Source organism: Vulpes vulpes, chromosome 13, assembly GCF_048418805.1.
Source record: "Vulpes vulpes isolate BD-2025 chromosome 13, VulVul3, whole genome shotgun sequence".
NCBI lineage: Eukaryota > Metazoa > Chordata > Mammalia > Carnivora > Canidae > Vulpes > Vulpes vulpes.
The window spans coordinates 34,458,070-34,471,752 of record NC_132792.1 but is presented as its reverse complement, the minus strand read 5'-3'; the positions used below and the strand labels follow the sequence as shown (position 1 = coordinate 34,471,752).

General features: G+C 36.1%; 1 protein-coding gene across 6 annotated transcripts in view; it reads right to left on the bottom strand.

Annotated features, from left to right (window-relative positions):
* Window positions 1-703: 703 nt before the first annotated feature.
* Window positions 704-13,683, bottom strand: part of YWHAZ (tyrosine 3-monooxygenase/tryptophan 5-monooxygenase activation protein zeta) — a 35,806-nt gene continuing 22,826 nt past the window's right edge. For all 6 annotated transcript variants that reach the window (XM_072734152.1, XM_072734154.1, XM_072734153.1 and 3 more), the window contains 4 exons: window positions 5,853-5,976; window positions 4,815-4,978; window positions 4,638-4,733; window positions 704-2,764 (listed from right to left, as the gene is read on the bottom strand). In XM_072734152.1, coding sequence (XP_072590253.1) covers window positions 2,705-2,764; window positions 4,638-4,733; window positions 4,815-4,978; window positions 5,853-5,976 — 444 coding nt within the window. In that variant the 3' untranslated portion in view covers window positions 704-2,704. The remainder of the gene's footprint in view (window positions 2,765-4,637; window positions 4,734-4,814; window positions 4,979-5,852; window positions 5,977-13,683) is intronic.

The window sequence follows — 13,683 nt, the reverse complement described above, 5'->3', positions numbered from 1 at the left end:
TCTCAATGCTGGCTCCTATCTCAAAGGAGAAATGTGAAGTGAACATGTATCTTTTTTCTTTTTTAACAACTCCAGTACTACACACACAGAAAATACATTGCTGGATTCTCCAAATTCCTGGAAATATCACCATTATATTGACAAAAACAGACATGAAGCCTGGATTTGGGACAATTAAAAAAATGTTATAAAAATTTATTATTCAAATCCCAAGGCAAAAAAATCTCAGGTTGGAATCCTCCTTCATCTATTGGGCACTAGTACGTAGAAACATTAACAGCTATTTTTTATTAAGTATTATCACAATTTATTTCAGAATAAAACTAGTTTAGAAGACTAATGCACATAAATAGGCAAATGTGACAAGCTTTAGATTTTATTTATAATTTATACTTGAATGAGATCCATCTCCTCAAGTCTAGTTTAATGCTCCTCAGCTGTAAATGATTACTTCGTGTCCTTGGCCTGGGGGTCAGGAGAAATCAGTAAAAAAAGCCATTAAGATGATTATTTTGCCCCAATGCATAAGAGACTTTTTTTCTCCTTGAAAGACCCCAAGGCCACCATTGCACTTTTATTTGAATGTAGTGGGACAACTGTGCCAAAGGGCTGATATTTCCCAATTTAATCTGAGGTCATAATAAAACAAGCAACAAAACAGTGTTTGGGATTTCAGTTTCTCAACCTTATCATCAAGACTCACTGCCTCCCATCATCAATATTTATTGAGCATTTACAGTGTACTAGGCACAATAGAACATACAGAAAACATTGTCCCTGCTCTTGTGGAGCTTACATTCTAAAAGAAAAAAAAATACACCTCTTTTAAAATGGTATTTTTGTTTGGTGTTTTCTGCAAGGTACTGAGGAAATAGTCTGTAGGGTGAGCTTTGGGTATAACTTAGCCCCATCATTATTTAAAGAGAGGAAGAGGAAGGATTTTAAAGGCAGACAATGACAGACCATTCAGGATAGGTAGGGCTTACAAGGAGATAAACACAATCTCATCAACTAAGGAGAGATTTGCTGCAGTAAATAGGATGAGGGAAATAGTTTGTGGGATGCAAGCAAAGGAAGCAAGGTATCCTTAGACATTGAGTGGAGCCAGAAAGATCATGCGGCCTTTTATCCAAGTACATGGCCACCAAGTAGGAATGGTTGGTGACAAGACAGAAGGCTAAAAAAGGTAATCCTGTGCACCTGACAGAAAGAATAAAGGATCAAAATTGAAGGCAGGCTATAACAATATCAAGAAATTCTTAAAAACAAAAGTGATTTGGAAGCACAAAACTTAGTTAATGCTACCCAATGTCATGATGGGCCAAGAACATTGTGGCTTCCCAAGTTAGAAAATACCATATACCAAAATTTTAAATGGAACACATTACTTTTTTCCCATCAATCCCGTCTCTGAAAAAAAGCTTTTTTTCCCCCCCAGGGTAGGGGAGAAATATGGGACATGGTTGGGAACAGTAGTAGTTATATTAGTAGTATTTTGTTATGATAAACTTTGTATTTAAACTTGGTAAAAGCCCATTAGCTGCCAAGAGGGAATAAGGAATAAATTTCCAAAAATGTACAATTTCCTTTAAAGAAGTTTCAGAACCAAGAAACTAATTTACATGAAAAGCTGTAGAGAAAGTAGTTGAAAAGTCCATTCATAAAACTTTTATTCCACTTACATGAACTTAATACACGTGTTCTTAACAATTATGCTTGGATTGTTCATGAAAATTTCATAAGACATTAAACAAAGCTAGCCATCATCTCAAGTTATTTCCCTGTTAACTATTTTTACAGCACATGCATGTTAGGCAAGTATCAAAAAAAAAAAAAAAAAAAAAAAAAAGAATCACAAAAGCAAAAAACCGAAACAAAACAAACAAAAAAAAACCCTAAAAAAAAAAAAAAGTTAAATACATGGGATTTTTGTTTTGCTGCTATGCTTGATATACATAAAGTAATGGATATCAAGCAATTCATTTTTACTGCATCTTTACTTGTACATTTGTTCTTAGGTTGTCTAAAACATTTAAATACAAATAAAAGGAGTGTAGCAAAAATAATGAAAGCAAACAGCAGGTAACTTTACAAATAATGGAATGTGAACCGTTTCTGCCCTTATCCAGAGTAAATTGGGTCACAACTAAAGGAACACTTCTGCAACTGTAGTCAAAGGTGTGCACATTGAGAATGAGTATTCCACAGATACTTGTGGTTCACATGTAGTATCTATGGGATACCCATTTCTACTACAGCCTTGTAAGTGCTCTAAACCTTAAAGTATCCACAATAACTACACCTGTATCTGGAACCAATCCAATTATCCCTTTTACTCCCCACCAGGACAAACCAATATGTAGGCAGTTTTCTTTGCTTAGACATGGAAGCAGTTTTAACACTGGCCCTAGTGAAGCCACAATGTACCAAAAGTACTATGCCAAACATTTATAACTAGTATAAAAATTCCACATCCCCATATTGGCCACCTCAAGATGAAAACAGATAACTCCCTAAATGTTAACTGGCTCTACTCCCCTAATATTCAACATAAAAACCATATGGGAAATATAGAAATTCAAATAGAAGTAACATAAACCTGTCATAAATCGTAAACAAAAAAAACTATTTGTGGGACAGCATGAATGACAAATGGTCTACTGTGTAAATTTTAGAATGAGGCAGACAAAAGTTGGGAGGCCGGTTAATTTTCCCCTCCTTCTCCTGCTTCAGCTTCGTCTCCTTGGGTGTCCGATGTCCACAACTGGTAAAAGAAGGAAAGATTTTTCAGCATGTTTCATTTTGAAAAAAATCTTAATAGATTTGTTATGGTATCAGAATGTAACCACAGCTTTTGCTGAAAGCTTTCTTTAAAAGATCATAGCAATGAAGGTAACTTCAAAGATACAAAAACACCCTCATTTTCTCCCTAACCACTGTAATAAACATCGTTAAGTATAAAGCAAGTTGTCTTCAAATAACAAAGTCAGATATGAGAAATTCTTGGATTATACATAGAAGAGAGAAAATAAAAAACACAAAAATGCATTAAAATACTAAGTATTAATAGCTACAAGAGTATCAGACTGCTCTGAAGAGCCCCAATATGAGCAATGGATGTTTAAATTAATGTTTAAATTTAATGTACATAACTATAATCATCTTAATTCAACCCATGTTCAAGCTCAGACTGACTACTTTCCCTCAGTAAAATTTAAGATTACCACTTCAAAGAGAATTTCACATTCCATGAAATCCAAGAATGAAAATATCAAGTCTAAATTAAATTCCTAATTTAATTTTTCTAATGTTTTTAGCTTAGGAAAACACACTTTTGTGTATCTGTAAGATTCAAAATAAATAGCCGAACAGCAAACAATATGGTCAGAACCCAATCTTCTAAGAGGTAAAAACTGAAATGTCCCATAGTTCTTACACAATGTGGTTCCAAAAAACTCTTCGCTGAGAATTCTCAACACTAGAATATAGACCTGGTTTGGAAAACGCAATAAACTAGAATAAAGCTGAAAGTGACATGTATAAAATGATACACAGTTTTCAAGCTCTACACTGCAGTCTTCACTCCTAGCTCTCACTACCTGGGCACCGCAGATACTTCATAATTTTTTCACCTAAGCCTCAAAACTTCAAAGTTAATATTTATCTGAAGGAGCATGGAGAAACCTGTGGGACTAAAGAGACATATCAACCACTTTGCAAGGTGTAGACTTTATTTGGATCCCAATTCAAATAAAAAAATTTTTAAAAAAGAAACAACTGGAATTTGAATACTATTTAGATATTAAACAATATTAAGGAATTACTGTCGATTTTTTCAATGTAATAATGGCTGTGGTTTTTTTTTTTTCAGTCTGTAGTATGCTAAGAAAGATAAGCATGACATCCCATAACAAGTCATTATTTTTTACTAAGAGGCTAGCTAGGCAAAATAGAGTTCTATTTGAATTTCACATAGAATATGTGAAATTTTGTTAACTGAGGTTACTGACAGAGTACCATAGCTGTATCAATATGGAAGCAACTTTACGGTCAAGAATACCATTTTTAATGGAATTTAAACAATGTAAACCTGTATATTTTTGATAATGAAACTATTCTATGGCTAAAATGGAAGAAATGAGAACACCCAAATTGAAATGGAAAATAAAAACACTCTATCACATATGAGGGGAGTCTGGAACTAAGGTGGGTTTTTGGGACAGTGGTGGGTTGGTTGGTTAAGGTGTCATTTTAAAATTAGTGTCAAGGGCACCTGGGTGGCTCAGTGGTTGAGCATCTATCTTTGGCTCATGTTGTGATCCCAGGGTCCTGGGATTGAGTCCTCTATCAGGTTTCCCCACAGGGAGCCTACTTCTCCCTCTGCCTATATCTCTGCCTGTCTGTGTGCCTCATGAATACATACATAAAATCTTTAACAATAGATATGTAACTAATGAAAATACACATTTTTGGTCCTTGATCTAATAAGATTTGTTTCTATAAGGTGGTTTTTCTTCATAGCTTTAATAGCAGATACAATTTTACATTCAATAAAGAAACCAGAAATATGCCTTATAATAATCTATAAAACATAATTTCAACCACAGTGGCCATTCACGATGCTGTAATGTACTTACTGTCAAGTTGTCTCTCAGTAATTGCATTATTAGCGTGCTGTCTTTGTAGGACTCTTCACTTAATGTATCAAGTTCAGCAATGGCTTCATCAAAAGCCTATGATCAAAAAAAAAAGTACATTTCAGTGCTCAAATAATAAGGATCACTAAATTTTCACAAAACAAGTAAAATACATACTGTCTTTGCAAGAGAGCAGGCTTTCTCCGGGGAGTTCAGAATTTCGTAATAGAACACAGAGAAGTTAAGGGCCAGACCCAATCTGATAGGATGTGTTGGTTGCATTTCCTTTTTGCTGATTTCAAAAGCTTCTTGGTATGCTTGTTGTGACTGATCCACAATCCCTGGAAAATAAAACATTCCAAAACATACTGACAAACTTTGTACTTCATCTTCACCTCTCACACCAACAATACCCTTTACCATCCAACAGTATCCTCTGAAATATTAAGTTATAACAACCTTAATTAAATGAGAATCTTAAAAAAAACAAAACAAAACAAAACAAAAAAAACTTCTCCAGGAACACTACACTAGCCATTGGTCAATGTCAACACAAAAATAACTCTTGAGAGCATCTCAGAATTATTGTTTTTTTTTTTTTTTAGAATTATTGTTTTTTAATAACTTGTGTGCACAGGATGCCTGGGTGGCTCAGTGGTTAAGCTTCTGACTTCAGCTTAGGGCGTCATCCCAGGGTCTGGGATCAAGTCCCACTCTGGGCTCCTTACAGGGAGTCTACTTCTCCCTCTGCTTATGTCTCTGCCTCTCTCTCTCTCATGAATAAATAAAATCTTTAAAAAAAAAAAGTAACTAGTGTGCACTACTCTACAGTTACGCTGTGATCACTATCTCTTAAAATTTGAGTAAACATTCCTATGCCCAAAATTGGCTTTTCAGCAAGCATGCACTTTAAAATACCAATATTAAACAGTAGCTGTACATTCTTAGGACTTTATAAAAAGTTAATTACGGGGTACACAGGTGGCTCAGTTGGTTAAGTATCTGACTCGATTTCAGCTCAAGTAATGATCTAAGATTTTCTCTCTCCCTCTTTCTGCCCCTCTTACCTCTCTAAAACAGTGAAAAATTACTATTCTTCATTTAGTGCTCTAAGCAATTAAACAAAAAACCCACAACTGTTTGCATTTCAGTGACACTACTTCCATATTGTTATTTGATACAAGTTCAACAAACACGTTGAAAAACACAGTATACCTTTCTTGTCATCACCAGCAGCAACTTCAGCCAAGTAACGGTAGTAGTCTCCTTTCATTTTCAAATAGAAGACTTTGCTCTCTGCTTGTGAAGCATTGGGGATCAAAAACTTTTCCAAAAGAGACTTTGCAAGAAAAGAAAGTCACGATAAGTCTAAATTATTTACAAGACTGGAAAAAACTTAATTTCTCAATTGCATACTGCATGTACCTGTTATAAAATTTTAATACCCAATTATTGCCAGTAATACAACTGCTGAATGCAATAGGCTCATAAACTTGTGGTTTAAAAGCTGAATACTTTGTATAGCGATACTTGAAATGTGAAGTTAGTGTTGAGTTTATTAAGGATACATTTTGAATATGTAACCTTCCCCACATACTGCTTGCTATTTACATGCTGATAAAGACCACATGCTTCACTGAATGTGAAGCCATGGGAGCTCACAACAAGCTTTTTCTAACAAGTTGACAAATTTTCTATTTTCAAGGTAGTCATTAGAATGGAAGGAACACAAGAGAGGAAACTTCTGGAATTATGACTCAAGCAAAAACCAACAATGTTAATAGACACTACCAGAGTCCCTAACAGAGAAAGCAGAACAAAATTCACTTCATTTAGAAGAACACAATTCAAGCAAAACCTCACAACAGGTAAAAAGTTGTTCAAAGTCAAAGTTATATTGTTCCTAAGTAAGAGAGTGGTATGGAGCACCTGGGTGGCACAATCAGTTAAGCATAGCACTCCTGTTTTTGACACAGGTCATAATCTCAGGGTTGTGAGATCAAACCCTGCACCAGGCTTCCCTAGCTCAGCCAGGGCCTGCTGGAGATTTTCTCTTCCTCTCCCACTTGTTCTCTCTCAAATAAATAAATCTTTAAAAAAAAAATAAAGATAGTGGTAGGTTTATGAGATTTACAGATCTGAAGAATAAACCTTTAATTTCCTTAAAGTGATTTTGAATTAATAAAATACATATTTACAGATCACACAAGATAAAATTTCATCCTATATAATTTTAAAACTATGAACAATCTGAAAAAATATTCAGATCATTTTATTAAGGGGAGATGGCCCAATACACTGGTGATTTTTTTTTCTTTTAAGGGGAAAAAAGATTAATTCCAGTAGTACAATTAGGTAAATGTTAATAAAAATATTCAAGAAACAAAACCATTTTCCCCATGCCCAATTTTCCTCCTAACTAAAAATACCCCAGGAATCAAGGTGAGTCAATTTTCAATCTAGCTTAGCCCCAAACTAGTCCCTTTTAACAAAGAAGAGTTATCTAATTCTTGGTTTCTATCCTTCTGGCAGTCAGTTTAGTCTGTATAGCATCTACTTATATCCAAAATAGTTTGAAGTTACAGATACCCAGATGTGGGTAGGAGTAACATGGCAGTAGGGCCAAATTGCACTGCATTATAGGAAGGGGTTCAAGATGGAAGTCAACTTACCATTATTTCCTGTGGTTAATTAACCAATATTTGAAACTATTGGCCTAAAAATCAGATGAACACTTTCGTTAGGATAACAAAAACTTTATTACACCACTGACTATGGCAGCTCTTTTGGGATATGCCTCAAAAACAGAAGATAGTTCAATTTAATATAATAAGTGGATTTTTAACTTAATATCAATTTTTCATTTAAGAAACAAATGACCAGGCCTTTTCAAAATTTTTATCTTAACACAAAATACATCATTCATCCAACTCTGGAAAATAGTATAGCATAACAGTTTTGGAGTCAGTCTAGGTTTAAATAGTGGCATTCCACAGTTCAAAAGGGTAAATCCTATTTCTGACTGGTTAAAGGTTAGACAATGAAGTCTAACTAAAGAAAAAGTATAATATGACTAACCAGAATTCACAAGTAACTTCAAATCAACACTAAATCAAAAATATATAAATTTAAAGAAGGCTCCAGGGCAGCCCTGGTGGCGCAGCGGTTTAGTGCCGCCTGCAGCCCAGAGTGTGATCCTGGCGACCCGGGATCAGGTCCCACATCAGGCTCCTTGCATGGAGCCTGCTTCTCCCTCAGCCTGTGTCTCTGCCTGTGTGTGTGTGTGTGTGTGTGTGTGTGTGTGTGTGTGTGTCTCATGAATAAATAAATAAAATCCTAAAAAAAAAGTAAAGAAGGCTCCATAAACAAGTCTTTGGCTCATTTACATATATAAGATTATACTAAAATATTTTCAAATAAAACAAGTGACAATAACTGAGCCCAACCATGGAAGTTATTTTTCACGTATGCACTTCTATTTCATATTTCACTACTTCAACGTATTTTTCATATTCACTTGATTCTTCACTTAAACGCCCCTGTGCTAAGCACTGAGATTGTAATGGTGGGCAAGATTGTCTTTAACTTTGTGGATAAGTGGTCTAGTCTAGCAAGGAAGACAAACGAAACTAAGAATATTATTACCTAATCACATCCTTCACTTTTCAAGGACTTTAACCCATTCTATGTCACGATTAAGGCCACAAACACATGCAATTAAGAGTGAATTCCTTAAGATGTAAAACTTTAAGGTACACCAACTTACAGAAGTTACTTAGGCAGTGTGTCAAGAAATGTTACAACCCATCTTTAGCTATCCACCTTTTATGAATAACTACCTTCTGTATCCCTAAAAACATTGTCTTACACTAGAATATCTCACAAGGAAAAAATTTTAAACTGTAGTTAAGCACTTCTTCCCCCAAAGTAAGCACTGTATTGGCCATTAATATCAAAAACTGTAACAAAAACAACTTTAAGGGCAGCCTGGGTGGCTCAGTGGTTTAGAGCAGGCTTTGGCCCAGGGCATGATCCTGGAAATCCGTGGAAATCCGGGATCGAGTCCCACATCAGGTTCCCTGCATGGAGCCTGCTTCTCCCTCTGGCCTGTGTCTCTACCTCTCTGTTTCTCATGAATAAATAAATAAAATATATAAAAAAAAAAAACTTTAAAAGATATTAACCAAAAACCACAAGTAATAAGAAGGCAAGACAGCTTAGTCAATAATAGCAAGACAATAATAGTCAAACAGCTTATTGGCCTAATGAAAGACCAAAAGGACCAACAGTTAAGTATCAACAGTGGCGAATGTTTCTAGTGAAATGCGGACTACAGGTTGAGAAAGCAAGCTCATTAAACTGTACACTACAGACTATGAGCAATTCTATGTCAGTTATACCTCAATAAAGCTGTTACAATAAAAAGCAGAGAATGAGATAAATGGCATACTTTTGTCTGTATCTTTTGATGACATTCACTAAGAACCATTAAAACTTAAAAAACAAGGGGCAGCCTGGGTGGCTCAGCGGTTTAGCTCCACCTTAAGCCCAGGGCCTGATCCTGGAGACTGGGTATCGAGTACCACGTCTGGCTCCCTGCTTGGAGCCTGTTTCTCCCTCTGCCTGTGTCTCTGACTCTATGTCTCTCATGAATAAATAAATAAAATCTTAAAAAAAAAAAAAAAACCTTAAGAAACAAGTAGACTGGATATTAAAGATTAAATAAAGAGGTTAACACTTGTTTCAACAGACTAGGAAAAGGGACGCCTGGGTGTCTCAGGGGTTGAGCATCTGCCTTTGGGCTCCGGGTGTAATCCCCAGTGTGAGTCCCAGGATCTAGTCCTGTATCGGGTTCCCTGCATGGAGCCTGTTTCCCCTGTCTCTGCCTGTCTCTCATGAATAAGTAAATAAAATCTTTAAAAAAATTTTAAAAAGCAGACTAGGAAAAAACAGAATTGTGGTAGACAATCTCCAAAGACAGCATCCACTAAAATTCCCTTGCCGTCCCTGTTCGCGTATGCCATGCCTTCTATCAACATGTGGAATTTATTTCCTTTCTCCCGAATCTGAGCTAACTCTGATGACTTGCTTTGACCAAGAGAATGCATAAGTGACTGAGTTCCATTTCTGAGCCTAAAATCCTTAAGAGGACTGCCAGCTTCCCTTTTTTGCTGTTGGAACCCTATGTCAGCATATAAAAAAGTCAAACTACCCTACTGAAGAAAAAGGCCAAGATGGCCCCAAGAATGGAATGTTAGGTAAAGCCATTTGAATATTTCAGAACCCAAATGCAGCAATGAGTGACTCCAGCCAATACCATATGAAGAGCTGCAGTGAAGGCAAATTACAGGATCGCAAGAATAAACCACTGTTTTAAGTAACTATAAAAATACTGTTTACTGTTTTGAACAGTTATGCAAAACAAGGCAGGAAAAAAAAGTTTATAAGGTTATTTCAATAATAAAGATGACTCTTCTGACACATAAATTATTTAATTTGATCCTTCCATAACCCTAACCATGAGATCCAAACTAAATTACCCTACAAAAGACAATGGGGCCCAGCTACATTATGTAATGTACTCAAAGCCACAATTAACTTGTGAAGGTACAACTCCAACTAGGCAATCTCACCTATACTACTAAAATCATGATACATTTTTTTTTTGTCTCAATAGGGTGTGCTATGCCTACTAAAAAGGATAATGTCATTCCAAGATCTTAATACAATTAGGAATCAAAATTAAGGAAAACTATTCAGTTCTATAATGTACTGATGAGATAAAATCTACAGTATACTGCTTCTTTAAAAAAAAATGTATCAAGACAAGGACTGACAAACGGGAATATCCAGGAAAGCAAGAATGGTAAAGAAACTAGAAAATATCGTGTAGATGGAAAGAATTATGACAAGAATGGCTCTATACAAGACTAGTTAAGTTTCACAAGAGGCTGACTTCTGCTCAATACATTTATGAGTGATCCAAACTTGGAATAAGCCAGCTAGTCAGTCAAAAAGTCAGCTCCACCTACTCTTACAGAGATTTTAAGGAAAAATAAGGTGATCCTTGGGTATTTTCTAGAGATTCATAAATCAGATGTGGTTTCATTCAACTCTAATGTAAGATATGGGAGATACAGAGTTTATTCAATTATGCAATTAAGTATGTTAATTTGTCAAATTGACCAAAGAGGCAAACAAAATCTGCATTTTCCAGATTTATAAATTACAAGAAAAGAGGCAAATGTAAGGGAGAAGACCAAGATGGAAAAAAATACAAACAAAAGGAAAAAAAAAGGAAGCAGCACTTATCAGAAAGCAGTAATGACAAGGAAAAAATTGGAGGTGAGCAAATTTAAAAGTCAAATAGAAGAAACTAATAGCTATTATCAAAACATACAAAAAGCTATTATCAAAACATACAAAAACTAAATATACAATGAAACCTTCTAAATTTCATTCATCTACTACAGTACAATGAAAGTGAGGATTACTCTGGGATACCCTGAGAATCTAATTTCAAAGAAGGACATAGTATGAGACATTACAACTTCTAACCATGAAACAAAGGTTAGGATGACTACTAATGTACCTCCACTTACAAAATCCTTTGTATAAGGAAGTACATTAACTTTTCTAATCTAAATCTAATTAAAATGGAAAAGGATATTTAAGTTTAACACAAATTAAAGAACATCTTACACTCTGCATTGAGGCTACATAATCTATGTAATCTTGCTAAAATTTAAAAATTCAGAGTATTGCCTCAGCAATTTAAAAATCTGTTTTTAATGACAATCATTGTCTTTCCTTTTTAATTTTTATTTATTTATGATAGTCACACACACACACACAGAGAGAGGCAGAGACACAGGCAGAGGGAGAAGCAGGCTCCATGCACCGGGAGCCAGACGTGGGATTCGATCCCCGGTCTCCAGGATCGCACCCTGGGCCAAAGGCAGGCGCTAAACCGCTGCACCACCCAGGGATCCCACAATCATTGTCTTTTAAAAATATCATGGCCAATATTTTCAAAAATATCTACGATTAATCTGTGGAATCAGAGTTAACGCATATTCTGACTTTATACAGTAGTCATCCTAATAGTGTTAAGTAGGATAGGAAGCAGCAAGATGCTACTAGGAGCCTGTATCCAACATCTTTGTGTAAATGGTTCATAATCCAGTGCTAAATGATATGGTTAAGAGAAGGCGCCGAGGGATGCCTGGGTGGCTCAGCAGTTTAGCGCCTGCCTTCCGCCCAGGGCGTGATCCCGGAGTTCCGGGATCGAGTCCCATGTTGGGCTCCCTGCATGGAACCTGCTTCTCTCTGCCTGTGTCTCTGCTTCTCTCTCTCTCTCTCTGTGTCTCATGAATAAATAAATAAAATCTTAAAAAAGAAAAAAAAAAACCTTAATCTAATCAATGGATAAATTGTATGATCCTTGAGATCTTAAGAGATAAAAATTTTTCTCTACAGGCACAATTAACTTCTTAGGTTGTGAAAACACTTACGATATATGGCATCAAGTAATGACCTTTCCCCCCAAATCAGTCAATTTACCAGGGCAGAATACATTAGCAAGTTTCTAACTCATGCTTTGATCAAATGATGATCTATGTATCATATCATCAATGCTTTGACTTTGGCATGTATTCAAAATAAGGAACCATATAAACTCACATTTTATCTAGTTCTGACTGCCCTTTCTGGGGTAGGCTCAACCTGCCTCTACTAACAAGAACTTAAACATTCAATCCTGACTATGGTCAAATAATTCTAATAAAAGGTTATAAACTGAAAAATCTGTCTCTGATATACTAGATCACTGGTGCTTTAGTAGGATTATAGACTGAAATTAAGAGGAAAAAAGCAAAAAAAAAAAAAAAAAAAGAGGAAAAAAGCAAAACGTTAGATTACAATTAGACTAGAAACCAACTAAAACACCAAAACTACTACCTGAATTGGTAGAACCAGACCCTAATCTCTAGGTATCCAAGTACTTCTTTGGAGCAACAGCTTGGTTTAAATAAAGCATAAACTAAAATCAGACAGACTCTGAACGTCCCTCTCATTACATTTTTTTTTTTTTTAGATTTTATTTACTTATTCATGAGAGACAGAGAGAGAGAGAGAGAGAGAAACACAGGCAGAGGGAGAAGAGGCTCCATGCAGGGAGCCTGACATGGGACTTGATCCTGGGTCTCCAGGATCAGGCCCTGGGCCAAAGGTGGCGCTAAACCACTGAGCCACCAGGGCTGCCCTCATCATTAATTTTGAAATATCAGGCAAATTAATCTCTCAGAGCTAACTATAAAATTAAATGAAAATCTACTTACATAAAATGATCAAAATGAGTATCTACTTCAAAAGGCTATGAGGTCTAAATGAGAGTATAAATAGGAAAGCACATAGGGACGCCTGGGTGGCTCAAGGGCTGAGCATCTGCTTTTGGCTCAGGGCGTGGTCCCAGGGTCCCTGGATAGAGTTCCACATCGGGCTTCCTGCATGGAGCCTGCTTCTCCTCCTCTCTCTTCCTATGTCTCTGCCTCTTGCTCTCTGTGTCTCTCATGAATAAATAAATAAAATAAAAAAAAAAACAACACAAAAATAAAAGAAAGCATCAATCAGTTCCTGACAGAGGAGGTAGTTACCTTTGGAGAATAAAACAGTCTAATCTGAACCAGCATTCTCTAACCAACTATTTTCCTTCAAGTACTGTGTACACTAATCAAGAAGTCACATAGGAAACATTTGCACTATAGATACTAACTTTATTTTTTTTTAGACTATTTATTTACTCATGACAGATACACAAAGAGAGGCAGAGATCTACGGAGAGGGAGAAGCGGGCTCCCTGTGGGGAGCCCGATGTGGAGCTAGATCCCAGGACCTCAGGATCACGCCCTGAGCCAAAAGCAGATGCTTCACCACTGAGCCACAGGTGCCCTAGAACACTAACTTTAAAATGACACCTTAACCAACCAACCCACCACCGTCCCAGAAACCCACCTTAGTTCCAGACTCCCCTCTTATGTGATCTAAT